The sequence below is a fragment of the Fulmarus glacialis genome, unplaced genomic scaffold (genome assembly GCF_000690835.1).
Source record: "Fulmarus glacialis isolate BGI_N327 unplaced genomic scaffold, ASM69083v1 scaffold9057, whole genome shotgun sequence".
Taxonomy (NCBI): Eukaryota; Metazoa; Chordata; class Aves; order Procellariiformes; family Procellariidae; genus Fulmarus; species Fulmarus glacialis.
The window spans coordinates 1-18,409 of NW_009222591.1; the positions used below are offsets into that span (position 1 = coordinate 1).

Consider the following 18,409-nt stretch of genomic DNA (forward strand, 5'->3'; position numbering starts at 1 on the left):
GTTGAGTCCCCATCCCTGGAGGTATTTAAGAGGTGTAGATGTGGCGCCTAGGGGCGTGGTTTAGTGGTGGACGTGGCAGTGTTAGGTTAATGGCTTGACTCAATGACCGTAAAGGTCTTTTCCAACCTAAATGATTCTATGATTCTGTGATTCTATGATTCCACAATCATTTGGGGTTTTTTTTTTGGTTTTTTTAATGCTCAGCAAAAGACTATTTGTAGCTTCTAACTTCTGTTAGAGTTGAGATATCAAATGAAAGTGGCAAATATGTTAAAGTGATCACAAAACAATGTGAAACTGCTAGGGGAATGGAGGGTCCTACGCTCTGTGTAAAAGAAAAGATTTAGTAACCGGGTAATACACACACTTATTTGCATTGTTACAGTGCATTAAGCTATTCTTTAAGTGTAGTGAACTGAAAGTTTGAAAATCAAATAGATGAATCAAAAAGCATCTCTCAAATGAGATTTATCTGTGATCTTATTCTCTCTTGCCTCTCTTCCTTCTCCCCTCTCTCCCCTCCCCCTCCTGCAGTCCTTAGATGACCTTTCAAATGTCCCTTCTGATGAGACAGTTCAACTCCATGCATACATCTCAGATACTGGTAAGTGAATCTGTTATGATGGTTGCTTACTTGTTTTCCACCATTTATTTTGAGTTTTTTAATATTACAAGCCCTTGAAATCCTAATCCTTTCATTTTTTTTAACATCATAAAACATTTGATTTCATATTTCCCATTAAGTCCTTGTAATGGAAATTCTTACAGAATTGTGCTGTAGGTTGTAGACTATATATCTGTACTTAAAATGTGATTTAATTTTTGTTGTTTATGGTATTATTATTTTTCCTGTCTCTGGAGAATCATTCATGAAACTTAATATTGACTAGCATTTATTTTAGCAAATATTTAAAGAACAAATTGTAAAAGCCATCTCTTTTTTTTTAGTCACACAGTTCTAATTCTTGACTGTTTACTTCTGTTGCTATAATATTTTCCCCTATTTTTTGTGCTTCCTTACTGACTGAGTTTCATTTAAGTTAGTGACTTCAGTCTTTACAGTGGTGGCATTTTTGGTTATCTTTTGAAAAAATTTGCCTAGCAATAAATTAAAAATTTTTATTATGTGAGAGTAAATAACAAGCCTCTTAAATACTATTTGCAAATATTCTAGTTAGATGAGATTGCACTGGGTAATTAAATTGTGAATGATTCTTCAGATACTTTTTTTTGGTAGATTTTACTATGCAATAGAATTTAAATCTATGCATTTGTATAGCAGACACATGAGCTGTGAGCAAGAATTCAATTACTTGACATTTTAATTAAACTCTCTTACTCCAACTAAGTGTGAGAGCATGGTGCAATCCCAAGTGTCATGTAGTCAGTCCTTAAAGAAGGGGAAGGATCATTTAAAAGTTAAGAATCGCAATTTTGCTTATTTATTTAAAATAGCATGTGATACTTTTTTCTGAATTAAACTTAGAATTTTCCTTGTATTGATCTAAGAAAAAAGGTAAACTTAGAACCACACAAATTTATAATCTTTATGGCAGCATGTATTGATAACTATCAGCTTGACTCTGTGAATCCGTGATACTCCAGTTGAACGAGGGAATATGTACAGGTTCGTATTGTAAGATAGGATTAAACTGGACATCTCCTTCCTCTTCACCTCATGTTTGAACAAGAAATATAAGTGCCTGCTTTCTGGATGCTACAGGCAGTAGGTGCATCTTGCATCTGTGTGCAGGCTCCTTTTCTCTGCTGATTACTACCCTTTATGTGCTTTTGGGGTGTATACAAGATCTTCTCCATAATCTTTGAGGATTCATCTTGTCTTGTGTTGGAAAATAAATGCTGATTAAGAGGCTATGACATAAGGGGCAGCGGGGACAACTTCTTTCTTTTTCTGCCACTCCTGTCCTGAAGTGCTACTCCTGAAGGTACCACTTAGCAGCGCCCTTGAGAAGTGGTATGGTGGTTGCACAGCAGAGTGGTCAACTTGAGTTTAGAGAATAGGGCTTGCTCAGCGTCCGTGGAGCCGGGGTTTCCCGGCTCCGTTCTCTGGGCAGTCTTGACTCTGGGCATCCTGACTGCCCACTCTTTTCTCTTGGGGTTCAGCTCTCAATATTCTTCTCCCAGAGGGTAGAAGGCAAAGAAAAGATGCTCTGTGCCCACTGTGCATCTTGCTAGTGAGTAATTCTTCCGTTGTCAGCAGCTGCCCTTATCCTAGAGGTGGTCCCTGGCTGCTTAGACCTTCACATTATACTTGAGAGAAGTCAAGGCTGGAAGCACAACAGAGATTGGAGCTGATGATTTTTCAGGAAAAGCGTATTTGTCAAGCATGGGTGCATTGAGAAGTTCACGGAACTTGATTAAAAAGTATTTTCATCTAGCTACTGGAAAATTGTGGTTCAATTCAAAATATTGGTTCAATACTTAGAGATACAACCTGTTATCAATTTAAACAGCGTGCAGTGTAAACAATATTGGTTCTAGGTTATTCTGTAGATTAAACGGAAGTTTTTGAAACAAACTCTATACTGGGAGGAATTCTGTGATGGAGGAATGTCCAAGAGAACTTAAATATTCAGTGGAGAACAAAAAGTTTTTCGCTTCTGTTTAAATGGAAAGAACACAGATAATTATCTTATAAATCGACTTCTCCATAAAATATGTGCATGTGTGTGTACATGCACAGAATACATTATATATGTACGCACAATACGCAATACATACATGTGTGTGTATATATAGTTTCTGTTGACTTAAATAGTGTGGGGGATATTTTTTATCTTATAATTAATAACAAACTGCTGATGTTAATTGCAAAACTGAATGCTTACAGCTTGCTAGCACCGTCTTTTGTATTTACAGATTTTTTGATGGACAAACTTTTGCAATATGATTAGAGTACTTTGCAGACTGGAACTTCTTCTGGTTTCACAGTTGTCTTTCACCCATATCTTGAATTCTTTAGGTTAAAATTATTTTTTAAAAGATCTATTCACTATTCTTAAAAGTTGAAACCTTTTCTATTCTTTTTTTATGTTTTGCATGTCAGTGAAACTTGTCTAACTTTAAGGCTGCTTAATCTCTATATTTATGTTTACATAATAGGTTTCTGGAGGGTATCACTTATACAGTGTTTTGCATAAAGGGATGGCTTACTCTTCTACTTGCATGTCCATTTTTGTCTCAAGTCTGTCATTCCAGTCATTTCTTCACTTCACGTTTGTGTCCTTTCGTCTTCCTTCTTTCTGTTTGTTCCTTTTTTATTTTTGTTTTTAAACTACTAGTCTATGCTGACTATGACCCATATGCTGTGGCAGGAGTATGTAATGACCATGGCAAGACATATGCACTGTATGCTATCACAGTCCATCGGCGAAATCCAAACAGCGAAGAGACCTGGAAGACATATCGGCGCTACAGTGACTTCCATGACTTTCACATGAGGATCACTGAGCAAGTAATTAATCTCATAAAAATCTTTCAAGGTTTCTTCAAAAGGTGCTTTTTCTGTGTGATGGTATGGCATGAGTATTGGCTTTCTCAAAGTGACTTAAGATGCAGAGTTAGAGCACTATGTTATTTTCCATTAAAGTGTACTTTTTTACTGTTTTTTATCATATATTATTTGTACCGAGCAGTTTACAGGTGCACGTTTATATAGTTTAGTACCTGATGGCTATATAATTGCCTTAACAAAAGTAAATGGAACTTAAAAAGCTTTCCCCCTCACATATCCCATTTGCTTAATTTTACTTTAAAATGTTTGTATGGAAGAGCTATTGTTCTCAAACAGTGGCATATTTCATTTGTTATATTTGTCACAGAGATTAAGAAATAAAAACTGAGCTTGGGAAATAGGTATTTAGGTTTTAAGTGAAATGTTAAGGATTGGTGGGGACTCAAAAGGGACAGCTGTTGGCAGTTCAGTGTACTGCTAGACAATCTGTCTTTTATTGCTGTACTTGTATTCTCAGACTCTTTGCCCTCCTAAAATGAAAGAAGAAAAAATAGAGACTTGTAATTCACCAGCTGGTACAAAGTAGAACCTGCTGACATGAAAAAGTGTCGAAAATGCAGTGCTTTTAAAAGAGGAGGGGTGAAACGCTTTTAAACCAAGCTTTTGGAGAAGTCAGATTTGACTACATGACCTTTGAACTAGTCAAAAGTGTTGGATTACATCCCTTTACTCTGTTATCAATAGAGAGGCATAGAGAACAAATTCTGTGAAGGTAGGTTAGCACTGTAAATTCATAACAGTAGTAAAAATGGAAAAGGCTTTATTAAAAAAGCAAATGTGTTCAATATTTGTATTAATTATAAACAAAGTCTGACTTTCCTTTGAATTTCTGATTGTCTTAGTCTGCTGTCAATAAATTTGAAATACCAATTTTTGTACTCGTTTTCAAATTGATTTTTTTTTTTAATTAATTCACTGTTTTGAAGAATCCCTGACCTGTTGAAACAGGTATGGGTTCCCTGACCTTATAGTGTGTTAATGTTCTGCTGATATGGGGCAGTCACTTAAAATTGACCTACCAGTAAATGACTAGAAAAAAATGGCAGACGCAAAAATTTTCAAAATATGAAAGCTCAGAAATTTCTTGTTGCTGAATCTGAGTTCTTTGAATTTACAGAAAATGGAAATGTTATCCTCCAACATGAAGATGGCAAAAAGTAAAGAAATTCCTGTGCTTCATCTCACAAACTCGCAACAATTTTGCTTTGTTTTGACAGTAAAATAGACATTCCTACTGAGTTTATGGGCACAGGAATGTCACTGATAACACCCTTCTTGTGTGCTTGTCTGAGACATTTTTATTGACATGTTAAGGGTAAAGGTTAGAATCTTTTATTTAAAATTAATAGGAAGGGCAGGGGTTGTTGTTTGGTTTTTTTCACAGAAAATAGGTACTTGTTCCAAAATGGAATTGAAGTTAGCTGTGTATAGTATCTGTATGAGCTTTTTTCCTTAAAGTACTGCATAGATTCACACCAGTTTTAGTCAGTAATGTAATAAATACCATTTGAAATAGATGTCTATATTTAAAATAGAGGCTGTTCTTTGCTTACATTGCTTCTGTTTAGATACAAGTATCCAAATAAAAAGTAGACCATCGTCTGTTCAGTTATTTTCCCACGTGACCTATTTGCAAGGGAATGGGACAACTTTGTAAAGTTGGAAATAGTTATTCTTTGGTGCTTCCGCAGGCCATAAACATTATATGAGCTTTGTGACCTTCCGAAGTTTAATGATGTCTTTGCAAAAAGGCAGCTTGCAGGGACTGAATGGAATTGATCTCTCATTAAATCTGTAATTTTGTGGTCTCCTCTAGAGAGAAAAGGATACAACCTTTTCCAGATTGTTCCATAAAGCTTAGATACTATACCTTTCTCTCTTTACCCCCTTTAGAATATTATTTATTATTTACAGGAAGTCTGGATTCTATATGTGGATAATCCTGATTCTTCGAGCTTTATTCTTGTCACTTTTTTGTTTTTGTGCGTTGTAGCAGATATGTTCAACCTTCTTAAGCGTTAGGGCCTCTTCTTTCCCTGCTGCTTCCCTGGAACACCAGTTCTTTCTGTAAAACTGGAACAGTGGAAGACATGTCAACCAGTGCTAATCACTGTCATTACCTGGAGAAAGGGCACAGGTGATGGCTTATCAAGCATGGTATGATAACCTGAGTGTAAACTGGGTACTGCCATCCACTCCAGGGAATCATTTCCTTAGGAGATTTGATCAGGAGAGAAAAGGGAAGATGTTTTAGAAAGACTTGCAAGTTCTCTTGATGTAGTCTCATAACCCTACTAACTTATGCACAAATAATAATGATAAATCTTGAGCCTAAACTTTTTTGAGCAGGTGTGATGACAGGAATAATTTGCACACTCTACTAGTCTATTTCAAAAGTGAGTATCCCATGTGTGTTCAGAAATTAAATTTTGTCCTTGACAGTCCCCTGAGAATTTTCATGCATTTGTCCTTGATGGCCTACCTTTCACTTTGGCTTCTCCAAGGAATCTGATTCTGGGCTTGATGCAGAAATTATTTGTCAGGTGTTACATGGTAGATAAGAATAGGTGAATATAGTGACTCTTATGACTTCTGAGCTTATAGGGTGATTTGAAACTCTTTTGAAAACAGAACAAAAAATCTTCTCTTTTTTCCTAGTTTGAAAACCTTGCAAATATACTGAAACTTCCTGGCAAAAAGACATTTAACAATATGGACAGAGAATTTTTGGAAAAGAGGAAAAAAGATTTAAATGCATATTTGCAGGTAAGCTGTTACATTTTTTTGGTTGTGTTCTAGGTTGGAATTCTTTTTTCTGAGGTAGAAAATTTGCTGTGTTGTAGGTGGTATACAATCCTAAATAGTGTACCATAAGAACTTCGTATTACCTAGTAAGTTTGCCTTTTCTTTGCTGTTTAGGTTTATTCTCAGCTGGTTCTGTCCCAACTCCTCTGAGCTGATGAGGTTCCAGCTGTGTTGGTTTTGAGCTCTATGCCATTAACTTCCTTCCCTTGCATTCATGTTTGTGGTTACTTTCTCTTGTGATGTTGCATAAGGATTGGCCTGGCACTCGCTCTGGCGGTGTAGCACAACCACACAGCTTCTCCATTCAGATAAGGCCTGTATCAGCCCAACTAAAGGAATTCAGTTGTCCTACTTCATAGGGACTTTCTGGTCATTTAGCACTAAAATATGTTGACCAGCTCAATGGTCATGTTAACAATAAATAACAAAGATGAAAAAAACATTGGGAAATCTGATTGTTTTGTTTAGAGTGCTAATATCTTTTCCTTTGCGTGATATGTGCCCCATTTTTAATAGCAGTATTTTTTCTAGCCACAGCTTTTTTTTTCCTTGGAGTTTTAGAAGCAGTTTGAGTGGTCATAAAGGTGTGTATTTTTCTGTGAGATGCTATAATTAACGTACTAGTTAAAATTATGAGAATTATCAAGAAGCGTGTTATTTCCATCTTGAGAATAGTGTAATGTTGGAATAAAATTTAGAGAATGAATGAGAAAATACATTGCAAGATGTAGTGTCTTTGTGCGTGGTAAACTTTTACTAAACTGAATGGTATGGCCTTTTCATTATTTATTAAAAAGCACTTTTTAAAAATTATTTTACTCAGCTCTTGTTAAATCCTGAAATGATGAAGGCTTCTCCAGCTTTAGCCCATTATGTGTATGACTTCCTGGAGAATAAAGCCTACAGCAAAGGGAAGGGGGATTTTGCACGGAAGGTAAGAATGTTTTGCGCTGTCAAGGGAACTTTAGAGCGTTCGTTAGTGCAATGATTGCATTAAACAGAGATGTTGAACTGATACTAAACAGCTATATAGCACTTTCAAAAAAACTTGCAAGTGAGTTGCTTTAATACTTTGTGAGTGGCAAAGTATCTGAGGACATATGGAACCAAAAATTTACCATTTTTATAATAGGCAAATTTATTTGTATGACAAGGAAATCAAGTTTTCAAATCAGACACAGTTTATTGCACCAAGACTACTTTAAAAGTGTGTTCGTTGCAAGTTACTTTCTGTCAGACATCTGTGATTTTTTTTTTCGTAGTCTCATTCCTTCTAATTTCTTTTTTCAGTTCTTTACTCTGATTTGCTGCTATTACCATGCTCTCCACTCTTCAGCCCAAAAGATGAATGCATTTCACTTCAAAAGCAGTTGTTACGTATTTAGCCGTTTTAACCATTCAGAGTCATTGGTCAAATTCAGAGCTCTGAGCGGTGCATCCTTTTTGTTAAGCCACCAGAACTCTCTTCAGCTGAGTGATTCTTTGTTCAGTTGACCAGTTTGTGTGGGCATCTGCTTTGCAAATATAGCTATTTCTAAACTTTTAGTGATTTTGATATAAAAAGCATCTACAATTGTATTGTCACATCAAGTTGTTGTACTACCTATGTTCCTTAAATATTTAACAGTGAAACAGTTAAATATTTATCAAGGTTTATGTAATGACTGAGTAAGATTTGATTTCCAGCTTATCAGGTTCTTCATAAACTTAACTTTTTAAGGGCATCACGCTAGTATTTGTGCCTCTGTTTGGACTGAATTTAGAGTATATACTGAAAGAAAAATTGTAACAGTTTCTATGGAACTACTTTATGATTTTAATTATACTTGCCATAATATTAAAGCATATTACTCCAGTGCTGTTTGAGAGACATGTTTCAAAGATGAAGAGTTGAAAGCAGAAGTGAAACATCTGGAATTAGGAAGCTTGGAAGGGAGAAATGGCATTGAATGAGGAAGAAAAGGAAAATAAATTGAAGCTAAGAAAAGCTGAGGGATTGGAAATGGAAATTAAGAAGAAGATCTATTGAAAGATGTAAATAGTTACAATAGGGCTGTAAGGAACAAGAAATATAAATGAAAGTGAAGCTAAAACTTTATTCTGCATTCTGTAATGAAGTTAAGCAATTTGAGTTGTTCTTTGTATTGTTCTCTGGAGCAGTGTGATACTTCTCATAGTGTATTAATATACTGGTGTCCTCATAGATCATACAATTCTGGTTAAACATCTTCCCCTTCAGATGGACACATTTGTAAACCCACTGCGTAACTCTATGAGAAATGTATCAAATGCAGTCAAGTCTCTCCCTGACAGCCTGGCAGAGGGAATGACTAAAATGTCAGACAACATGGGTAAAATGTCAGAGAGATTGGGACAAGACATAAAGCAATCATTTTTCAAGGTAAGAAAATATTTGGTAGTTAATATATACTAGTGAATTAATAGGAGATTAGCTATTGACTCACTTAAACTTATGTTGAATAGTATAACGAAGAGTCAAGTCATTAGACAGGAAAGCAATCTTTTATACATATACCCTTTTAATAAGGTTCGGCAGTCGTCATACTACAAACATGGAATTCTCTTTGCTACTAAGTAACACATTTTAAGATGGCATCTACAGACTGTTACAGCAACCCTTCACTTAATTCAATGCAGCCACTTGAGAAGAATGAGAGAGTCACTGATTTTCTTTTTTTTTTTTTTACCACCCATTCTCATAAAGCTAGTTTGCTGCATCTGCTGCTTTCGTTAGGGAAAAAAACCCCCATATATTATGAAACTTAGAAAAAGGAGATAGCTTCTTTTCTGCTTATTCCTTGCTGAATTCTGTTTTTAATTAAATTTTCTTTCTGTCTTTCCTGCCATCTTTCCTTATCTCTTACATTCCTAAAATGTAATACCTTAGAGGTGGGGAATGGTAGCATGGCATGCTATCTAAAAGTCCTGAGAAAGTAGTTACCTTCCTAACATGTCTATCTTACCTTCCTTTCCCTTGCCCTCCTCTTTTTGTGTGTAGCTGTAAGGTCTGTGATTGGGGATTGTTCCATTTTGTGTTACCAAAACAGTTATATGTGCAGATGTAGAACAGCAACTGAGATGAGTTAACCCTTAAAACATGAAAGGGAATAACAAATCTTAAAATCTAAAAATGGGGAGTGGGATGGGGGTTTTTTGTGTGGTTTTTTCATTATTGAGATAAATGATTGGCTCTGGATTTTCTCATTGCTGGTAACTTCCCTGGTGTGTGACTAACAATATATCTGTAGTTATACTCACTGGGAAGTCCGAGACTAGGCAGGACTTAAGATCAAGAGGAAATACCAGAAGAAGTATCAGTCCCATATGAATTTCTAGGTTTTTTTCATTTGAAGCATTAAGCACTTGAGAAAATATATGTGGATGGTCTTAAAGGTGTTGATAACTTTGATAGCTATAGGAGAATACCTACAGGCTTGATTTGTTGGAAGATAAAAGGACTACTGTGTATTTATCTGCGGTAGTATGCAACTGACTTTTGATCAAATGTTTCGTTTTCATTTTCATAACCAAATTGATTATGAAAATTGATCTGATTTATTGGTTTTCTGAAGTATTTTTTACTTTATAAACATTACATTTTTTTCATTGTAGGTGCCTCCTTTGATCCAGAAAACCTATTCAGATCCTGACCATTGCCGTGTTGCAGCACCAATTGATGACAACGTGAGTCTGACATTTGTCCTTTTAAAGTTGACTCCTCTAAAACCAAATTAATGAGTTACTTATTTTATGTTAACTACGTATTTCTTGTTTTCTGATATTATACTAGGCACTTACAAACAGTTCTTAGCTTTTTAAAAAGCAACTTACGTGCTTCCTTCTAAGATTAACATCTTTGTTAGTACTAAAATGGTTTGCACAACCGTGGAATAACTTAGAGTGTACATGCTACTGCTTCTGTGTTTTGTGGGTGGAGGGGTTGTTTGGAGGGTTTTTTTTCCCCTCCTCCCTCCAGTTTCTGTCTGTTCAAAGATAGTATGGTACCAGACTGTTAGCATCATTTCCGTTGGCATTTTATGGATTCTGATTTCTGATGTGACCTTTTAGGGGGCATTTGTTTAATGGATCAGAAGTAGTGTTTGCTATGTTTTTATGGAAAAAACCTTCAGAATGTTCTCCTAAATAATAAACTTTTAGTATGTGGATACCTAAAATGTATAAAGTAGTAATATTAGAAACTTGAAAGCGAAGTTCAAGCTCTTGATGTTATCATAAGCTATGGTATTTTGCTATTGTTTTGATTGAAACGTTGATCATATATGTGAAAACAATTGGAAAAAACTTTTATCTCTAAGTGGGACAGAAAGGCCATAAGATTACCAGTGATTATATGCAATTTGCTATGCTCATAAATCTGCACCTGTTCTGCCCTTCACGTTTCAGGTTTTTTGGTCACATGAAAGCATTCCAGTTTGTCTTCCTGCGCATAACTGCTATGATGGCTTGGTAGATGTATTTTTGCTCAAATAACATAGCCTTGAGTTCTTCTGGGTTTTCTTTCTCCCCATTATTTTTCACCGTATCCATGAATTTGTAATTACAAATGTATACCTCTGATACTCCTGAGGCTTCTGTTTTGCACAGGCAAAACAAAATCGTATCATTCAAGTATATGAGCAGCTTCTGTGCAAATATTTCATTGATCTTCTGTAAAATTAATAAAGCTACAATTCTTGATAACTTCTAGTTAACATACCAAGTTTCTGAAAGGCAGATTTCAGATGTTTTCAAACCTTTCAACTCTCAACTGCTCTTTTAAGAAGCATTGTTCACAACTTAGTCACTAAATCAGACAAAAAATATGGCAGTTTGAATGGAATTTTACGTGGAGAAGCAGTACTGTAAGAGTGAGGCACGGATCTATAGAATCTCCAGCTGGATTATGAATCCACTGTCTGTGTTCCAGTTGTATATAAAGATGTACTTGTGTAGTCCACCAAAAAAAGTCCACATAGCTGTGAGATCTTGCTACTTCTTCTGTCCTAGGGTTAACAATACAGTGCAAACTACTACTTTTGAGATAGAGCTGTATGAGATTTCAAATATAAAACAAAATTCTGAATGTTACACTTAGAATGTAAAAATCCTAATAAAAAATAAAAACAGAGAAGGTGCATTCAGTCTTCAAATAAATTTTGCTGAGGATATAGTAAGATTTTAATTTTAGCTTGCTATTCTGTAAAGTTTTAATAACAAATATAAAGTTTAAATAATGAATCAGTCAAAAAATCAAATTCATTTGTTGTATTTGAGATAAATATTTGTGGTCTCTTGCCCAAAACAACTGTAACTCCAAATGCTGTCGTCTTATTCAATAGCTTAAAAATATGTAGGCTTATTTTGGCATATAAGCAGGCCAGGAGAAGCTGCTGTTGTTTCTATAAGAGAAACATTAATAACAGCTAAGATGAAAATCTAATACTTTCATACTACAGAATTTAGTAAACTCTCCCTCAAATTTTAATATTTGAAAAAATGTTGACAGTTACTGCAACTGTACACCATCCATAGAAGATGGATGTTATAGAAGATTTAGGGAAGATTTCATATTACAGTAATATGAGCAAAGTGTTTCTGTCATTGTTCTGCTTACACTGAAGCATTTGACCTGTGAAGTAGCTACTAGAACTGTAGCTTTCTTGAGCTAAAATAAAAGTTTACTGATCATACTTTTACTCGCTTGATCAGGTGGATGACAATATTCCGTTGAGAGTAATGCTCCTCCTTATGGATGAAGTCTTTGATTTAAAGGAAAGAAATCAGTGGTTAAGAAGAAATATAAAAAATCTGCTTCAGCAACTTATTAGAGCAACATATGGTGACACAATTAATAGGTACTGTTTTTCTTATATAGAGCAATTGTGTGAGTGAGACTATGTAGACTGTGTCTATAAATCCTTTTTGGTATTACTAAATTATTGTGGTTTAGATCTGCATGCATTCCCCTTTGAAGAGGATCAATAAACCAAGTACAAATGTGGTGTTAAAAGGGAGATAAACACAAAACATTGCTGAAAGACAAATTGCAGTAACTCTTATATGCCAGAGAACTTCCAAAAGAGCTTTCACGTATCAACAAGAGTTCACGTTTCTGTGAATGTAACTTAATACTGATGGTGTCTATGCTTTTTGCCCTGTGTTTTACTTTGTTGTTAATTTGTTGTTAATACTATCTATTACTTTCTGCATTATTTCTGTTTACATCTCTTTGATGCCACAAATGATACACGGGCGCTGTCAAATTACATGAACTGTACTGAGTTGCTCTGTTAAATTTTTGCTCTCACTTTAAAAGGTGGAGCGAGGGGGGAAGGGAAAGGACTGTTATGGGTCCATTCTGCCCCCCCCGCCCCTGTTCTCTGTAATTCACATATACCCTTTTTCATGCAAATGCAAAGCACATTAGTAGTGCTAAATAAATAATGTTTCTTGCCCTCAGCTTAGAAATCTACTGTTTCCAGGCTTTCCGTTCTAATAACTCGCTTCTGAAATGTAAGTAAAAATATAGAACAAAAAAATTTCTAGAAACAGGATTGGCACTAAATTGTCACTTTGCATTAGTGCCATGAATCAAAAACTTAATTTCTGACAGGTGAGAATTAGTTTCCTGTTACTTTTTCAGGACATTCCTCCCTGTATCATTACTTTTTACCCTTCACAAGTATATTTTTGATGTTTTCATCATCACTGTTAAACATAAAGACAATTCTTGTGGTACCAGTAGTGATGCAGCCATGTAATAATAATAGCAGTGGGTGTTTCTGAAGTAATTCCTCATGGCCAGGTGACAATTATCTTGAGATCTGTGCTTCCAAAAACATGCTGCCCTGTTGAACAATTCTGAGTATTTTATGCTGTTTTCAGATTGTAGTATAACTAGCTGAGTTTGTGCACAGGCTGCTGCTTTCTTTTTGCAGAGATGTGTGCAGAACTATTTTGCTTCTGCTTTTGGAGCTATTCCAGATACTCAGAGCTTCGTCCGGATCAGCAGACACACCTTGTCCTATCAGATTCTTGGGGTTTAATGCATTCTGCAACAAAATTGTGTTTTCATGTTTCTTAGAAAACTAAATTCAAACTATGTGTAGGGAAAAGATTATGGTGATACACAGATGCATATATCATTTCTGTAAACATACTAGATTTGGATATTGAGCTGTGTGTTTGTGTTGATGAACGAAGGTCAAAGTTTATGATCAGTCTGTATCTCCTGTTAAAGAGAGAGTGCATACATCAGTGTGGTAATTTGAGAGTTTTAAGTAGGTTCTTTGCTTACAGAAGCAGAACTTGAAAAGTGCTCCATGAAGAGCAGCCTCTACAAGCAGAACATTTATCTAATGTTGATGGGAGGTGCAACATCAATTTTCCAGCCTGCTTAGTCATCGTACATTTTTACTCAAAAAGAAAAAGGCTTTAGTTTTAGGAGTGATCAGTGAGCTTAGATTTTTATCTTGAGAATTAGTGTTTGCCTTCCCAGTGTGCAGTTTTATAGAACCTACTTATGGAGCTGGAGAAAGCTGAAATTATACTTCGTTTGCCCTAGAGTGCTCTTTAAAATGCTATACTTATTTGTTCTCTGTTTTAAAAATTAATTGAGGGAGACTTGTTGCTTTGCTTTTAGAAAAATAGTTGATCATGTTGATTGGATGACATCTCCTGAGCAAGTAGCAGATGCGGTGAAACGCTTCAGGTATGTCTTTTATCATAGATGTTAAATATGAAGTACTTGCCAATTGATGTCTAATATCTGTGTATCCTTCCTATTCTTTTTATGTGAGGAAATTATTATTACTGTACAGAATTCCAGTTGGAGCATACACTGCTTTTTGTGTGTTAAGTGAGAGAAAGTAATTATCACATGAAGAATATTTTCGAGTTTTCTCCTCTTCCTTAAAAAGTTCTTTGTTAACCAGTCTAGAAGAGCTAGTGTATGGATATACTCATGAATTTCATCCTATTACTGGATGAAGTGTCTTGTTTACCTTGATGAAGGCATGTGCATGCCTTGCCTTAAAAGGCACACAATTACTAAAAAAACCCTAGCTCTAAGCTAATATGTTTCACATATGGGCAGATACAACAGAACTGAAGTCTGAGTTTGAAAGTATCAAAGGCTCTGTGCCATTTCCTAAAAGTCTTAATGGCTTCTGCAGTATTGTTGAGTGAGAGCCACCCCCCTTGCCTTTTTTTTTTTTAAATAGGGTGAAATAGATAAAGTAGGATAACATATTAGCCAAAGGGTCATACTTTACAGATATTCTGTTATTCTTTAATAAAACCGAGTAAGAATATGCGCTTCTTACTCAGAAAAAGAATATTTAATTCACTGAGGCAAAATACCTTTTTAGACAGAGGCATGTCTTTTGCATTGGGCTTTATACTACACTGAAACTACTTCATCTCAGCTTTAGCTTGTTGATAGGTTAACTACTGTCAGAGATCTGATGAAGCAATTAACAGACCTAAGCCTAGACTCTTTCAGTGGCAACAGAAACTGATTGGTAAAAGCAAATCTTAGGTATATTTTATGTAACAACTATGTGGTATTTGAATGGTTTTGGTGTGTAATATTTTCTTAAAATTTTCTTTCATCTGATTCTTATACTAAAAAAAGTATATGGTAGCTACTAATAAGTTAAGTGTATTGTACTTGCTTTTGACTTCTTTTTCGCCTTTTCCCTTTTCTAGTATTTTAAGTGTGTGTTAGGTTGTGTGCAAATTACTTTCTTGTATTTATTTTATGAGATAGCTTTGAGGGATTAAAAAGTGCCTTTCACTTGATAAAATTTTAATGTATTTTGACAGATTTGCTTTTGTTACAGAGATGCTTTTTGGCCCAATGGCATTTTAGCAGAGACTGTTCCACGGAGGGACAAAGCTATTAGAATGAGAACAAGAGTGGCAGGGAAGACCAAATTACTGGAGGTAATGCCAGGTAAGTGAGTCTGGGATTGAAGTCTAATAATTCTTACCATATATTGCTACGGGAGTTAATGTCAGTATTCTTGCTGATTGTTGAAATGTTGACATATGAACTGTATTTAAATAAAAAGATTTTTAATTATTAAAGCACTGAACATTTTTAATGTACTGTGACTTTGCAACTGTAATTCTCTTAGAACCAACCCGGTATTTAGTTTCACTAGAGGATTTAAGTTTAGTGCATGAAATACCTATATTCCAGTACAGCATAATTTCATGTAAAATAACATGGTTCCACATGTATAGTGTAAAAATGAAGTAATCTTCAGAAATCCTTTCTGCTGTAAGAGAACTGCTGTAAGAGAACTTTTAGTTTAATTGTGTTATGTATAATAGAGGCACTGTTACTTCAAATTCCAAGCTATGTAATTTGAAAGACTTCTTGTTAACACAGAAGCAGAATTTAGCTTAAACTTCTGTGTAACTTTCATTTTTGTAGATGAACTGAAGCACATCATAGGCGCTGAGACAACACGGAAAGGCATTCTTCGGGTCTTTGAAATGTTCCAGCACACTCAACTGAATAAGAGAATGGTGTACGTGTTTCTGGAGAGATTCCTAGAAACCTTATTTCCACAAAATAAGTTCCATGAGCTCTTCAACAAACTGCATTCACGGTCAAAGCAGATGCAGAGGTATAAGCAGAGACTACATTCTACTCAAGCGCCTTCCTTGCAGAAAAGGTGACACTTCAAACCTATTAAGCTGGTGTATGTTTGTCCAGGACTAATTACTTGGGCAGATTCTCTGGGGCTTCAAACTCACATGCTGTTATTTCTGCACCAGTCTTTTAGTGTCACATATTAGATTATTAATGTAAGACCTGTGGATCTTCTCATCTTCACTTGTAATTCAACCACTACCGGAAGGGTTTGTGTGTCTGAAATGATTTGGTGCGTCTTCATGCAACATTGAGAAGAATACTGGCCCATTATGTAAGAATGCTGATTCCTTCTGTTCCTGAGTCGATGTTTTGCCAGCAATGAAAAGTGCCAGACTGTTCAAGTAAAGCACAACTATGATGATACAATGGAAGAAAAGGATGTTTTGGCACTGGGAGATAGTGCAATGTGTGAGAATCAGGTGGAATTGTTCTTCATTATGACTGTTGAGGCTCTGTAGGGCTCTTTTAACATTCCTGTAAAGGCTGAGCTAACGGGAGAAGCAGTCTCTGGAATAGCAGGTTCATAGGAGAGGGGAGAAATAGTTATCACCCCATCATAAAAGTACATTTATTAAAGAAAAGTTGAGGTAAAGTGGCTTTTATGCCACATTTATGTCACCTTTCATGTTTTGAAAAATAAATTAATGTTAGATCTAAGGCGGGGTTTAGTAAAGGCAGAGGTGCAGTAGAAATAAACCCCTTATTCTAATTATTCTGTAGCTTTAAGGGCCATATTCTGCTCTTATAGCACCTGGCATACATTTTGCATGTAACTTCAGTGGAGAAGGGGCATCATATTTATGTTCAATTGGCGTATTTGAACATATGTCAAGTTGATAGTTGTAGAAGGAAGGGGGTACATGTTTCAAAGAGGATAGACATCATGTTAGAAGATGAGGAAATTGCACTAAGACACAGTTTACACACAACTCCCCACTAAAATTTGAAACTTTTATTGGGTGTAAAAGACTATGTCCTACTTAATTGAAAGATTCCTTACCTTTTAGTGTGTAAGCCTCATATGGAAAAATATTAGAATTAGTTGGTTCCTCACAGGTAAAGGATTTCATTAGTCATATGCAAATACTTGGAAATTCCTGAATGCATCTCAGTGTATATATGAAAATAAAAAGGAGATAAAACGACAATATTTTTTTAAATATTTTTTTTATTTTTTGCATAGTGTAAAATTTTAATAAAAATTTGACATCAAGGCCCCACATCCATCTGTTCAGTTTCATTGAAGAATTTCTGTCCAATTAAAAATAAAGTAACAACTGAATAATCCTGTTTGGCCACAGCATATCTCAATTTGTGTTTTCTTTTTCATAGTCCCCAACTGTTTGAGCACCACTATCCGGGTGAATAGAAAGTAATCCTGTAGAGTCCATTTTTTTCTGAACGCTAAACACAGGGTAAGATACAACTATTGATCAAGGATCCTTACAGTAATTTGTGTCTTAATGGGAACAAATGATCCTTTTATGCGAGGGAGGAACATAGACCTTTTATGAAAGCGTTCTAAGAGAAGATAGAAGGCTCTCAAAGGACCTAGTTAAGTTGACTGAAGCCTCTATATAGATCATTTTTTCTCATGGACTCTATTAATGCAATGTAGCCTTTTATCATACTACTTAATGATGATCATATTGTACTGTTAACAGTCTCATACAGTATGCATGGGCTCAAGTGCACTTGGTTTTTTTCCTTATTGCAGAACTAAATACTGTAAATGAAATCCCTTTCTTTTATAATCCCTAGGAAGACAAGTTGGTAAATATGTAAAAACCCTTCCCCCTTCCTCTCTGCAGGTTCTGTAGAAGCGTGATGATTAAGTGCTGTTGAATTTAACAAAATTACTGAGTTCTGTGTGAAGTAATCAACATAGCCAGCTCCTATTGTTTACATGCCTGTATCTTCCTCTGATGTCAGGGTGCTCAAGCATACCTGATATCTGACTGATGAAAGATCATTCAGCAGTTGTTCTTGGCGATATACTAAATATATCATTGATCCTACCAAATCTAATTTATGTCTTAAATCACTGAATTTGTTATGCGGTATGAAAGTGGAAAGTTCAAATACTGTTTTGTCAAATCTGTGGAACCTTTTATCTATCTGTAGGTACCATGAAAAATTTCAAGAGAATAGTGATCATGTGCAAATTTGGGATTTTTTTTTAATTATCTGGTACATTTCTGTACAAAAATAAAATATTATCTCTAGGAATGTGAACTGAACATAATACACCATGTTTATTAGTCATTTTACTTAATGAATTTATTACATACATATACCTATACACACATTTATATACATGTGTGTGCATATGTATATATGTATTGAAGTTTTGTCTTCTGTATTTAATTACAGAATGTGGC

General features: G+C 35.3%; 1 protein-coding gene across 1 annotated transcript; it reads left to right on the forward strand.

The window, feature by feature from the left end:
* Positions 1-534: 534 nt before the first annotated feature.
* LOC104079453 (sorting nexin-13-like) lies at positions 535-17,178 on the forward strand (the record flags this gene model as incomplete). The annotated part of the gene is made up of 11 exons (XM_009581495.1): positions 535-604; positions 3,336-3,475; positions 6,194-6,301; positions 7,164-7,274; positions 8,580-8,741; positions 9,974-10,045; positions 12,071-12,216; positions 14,004-14,072; positions 15,205-15,317; positions 15,804-16,047; positions 16,151-17,178. Coding segments are annotated over 11 exons (1,269 nt in total), but the record flags the coding sequence as incomplete, so codon positions are not given.
* Between the last annotated feature and the right edge of the window lie 1,231 nt (positions 17,179-18,409).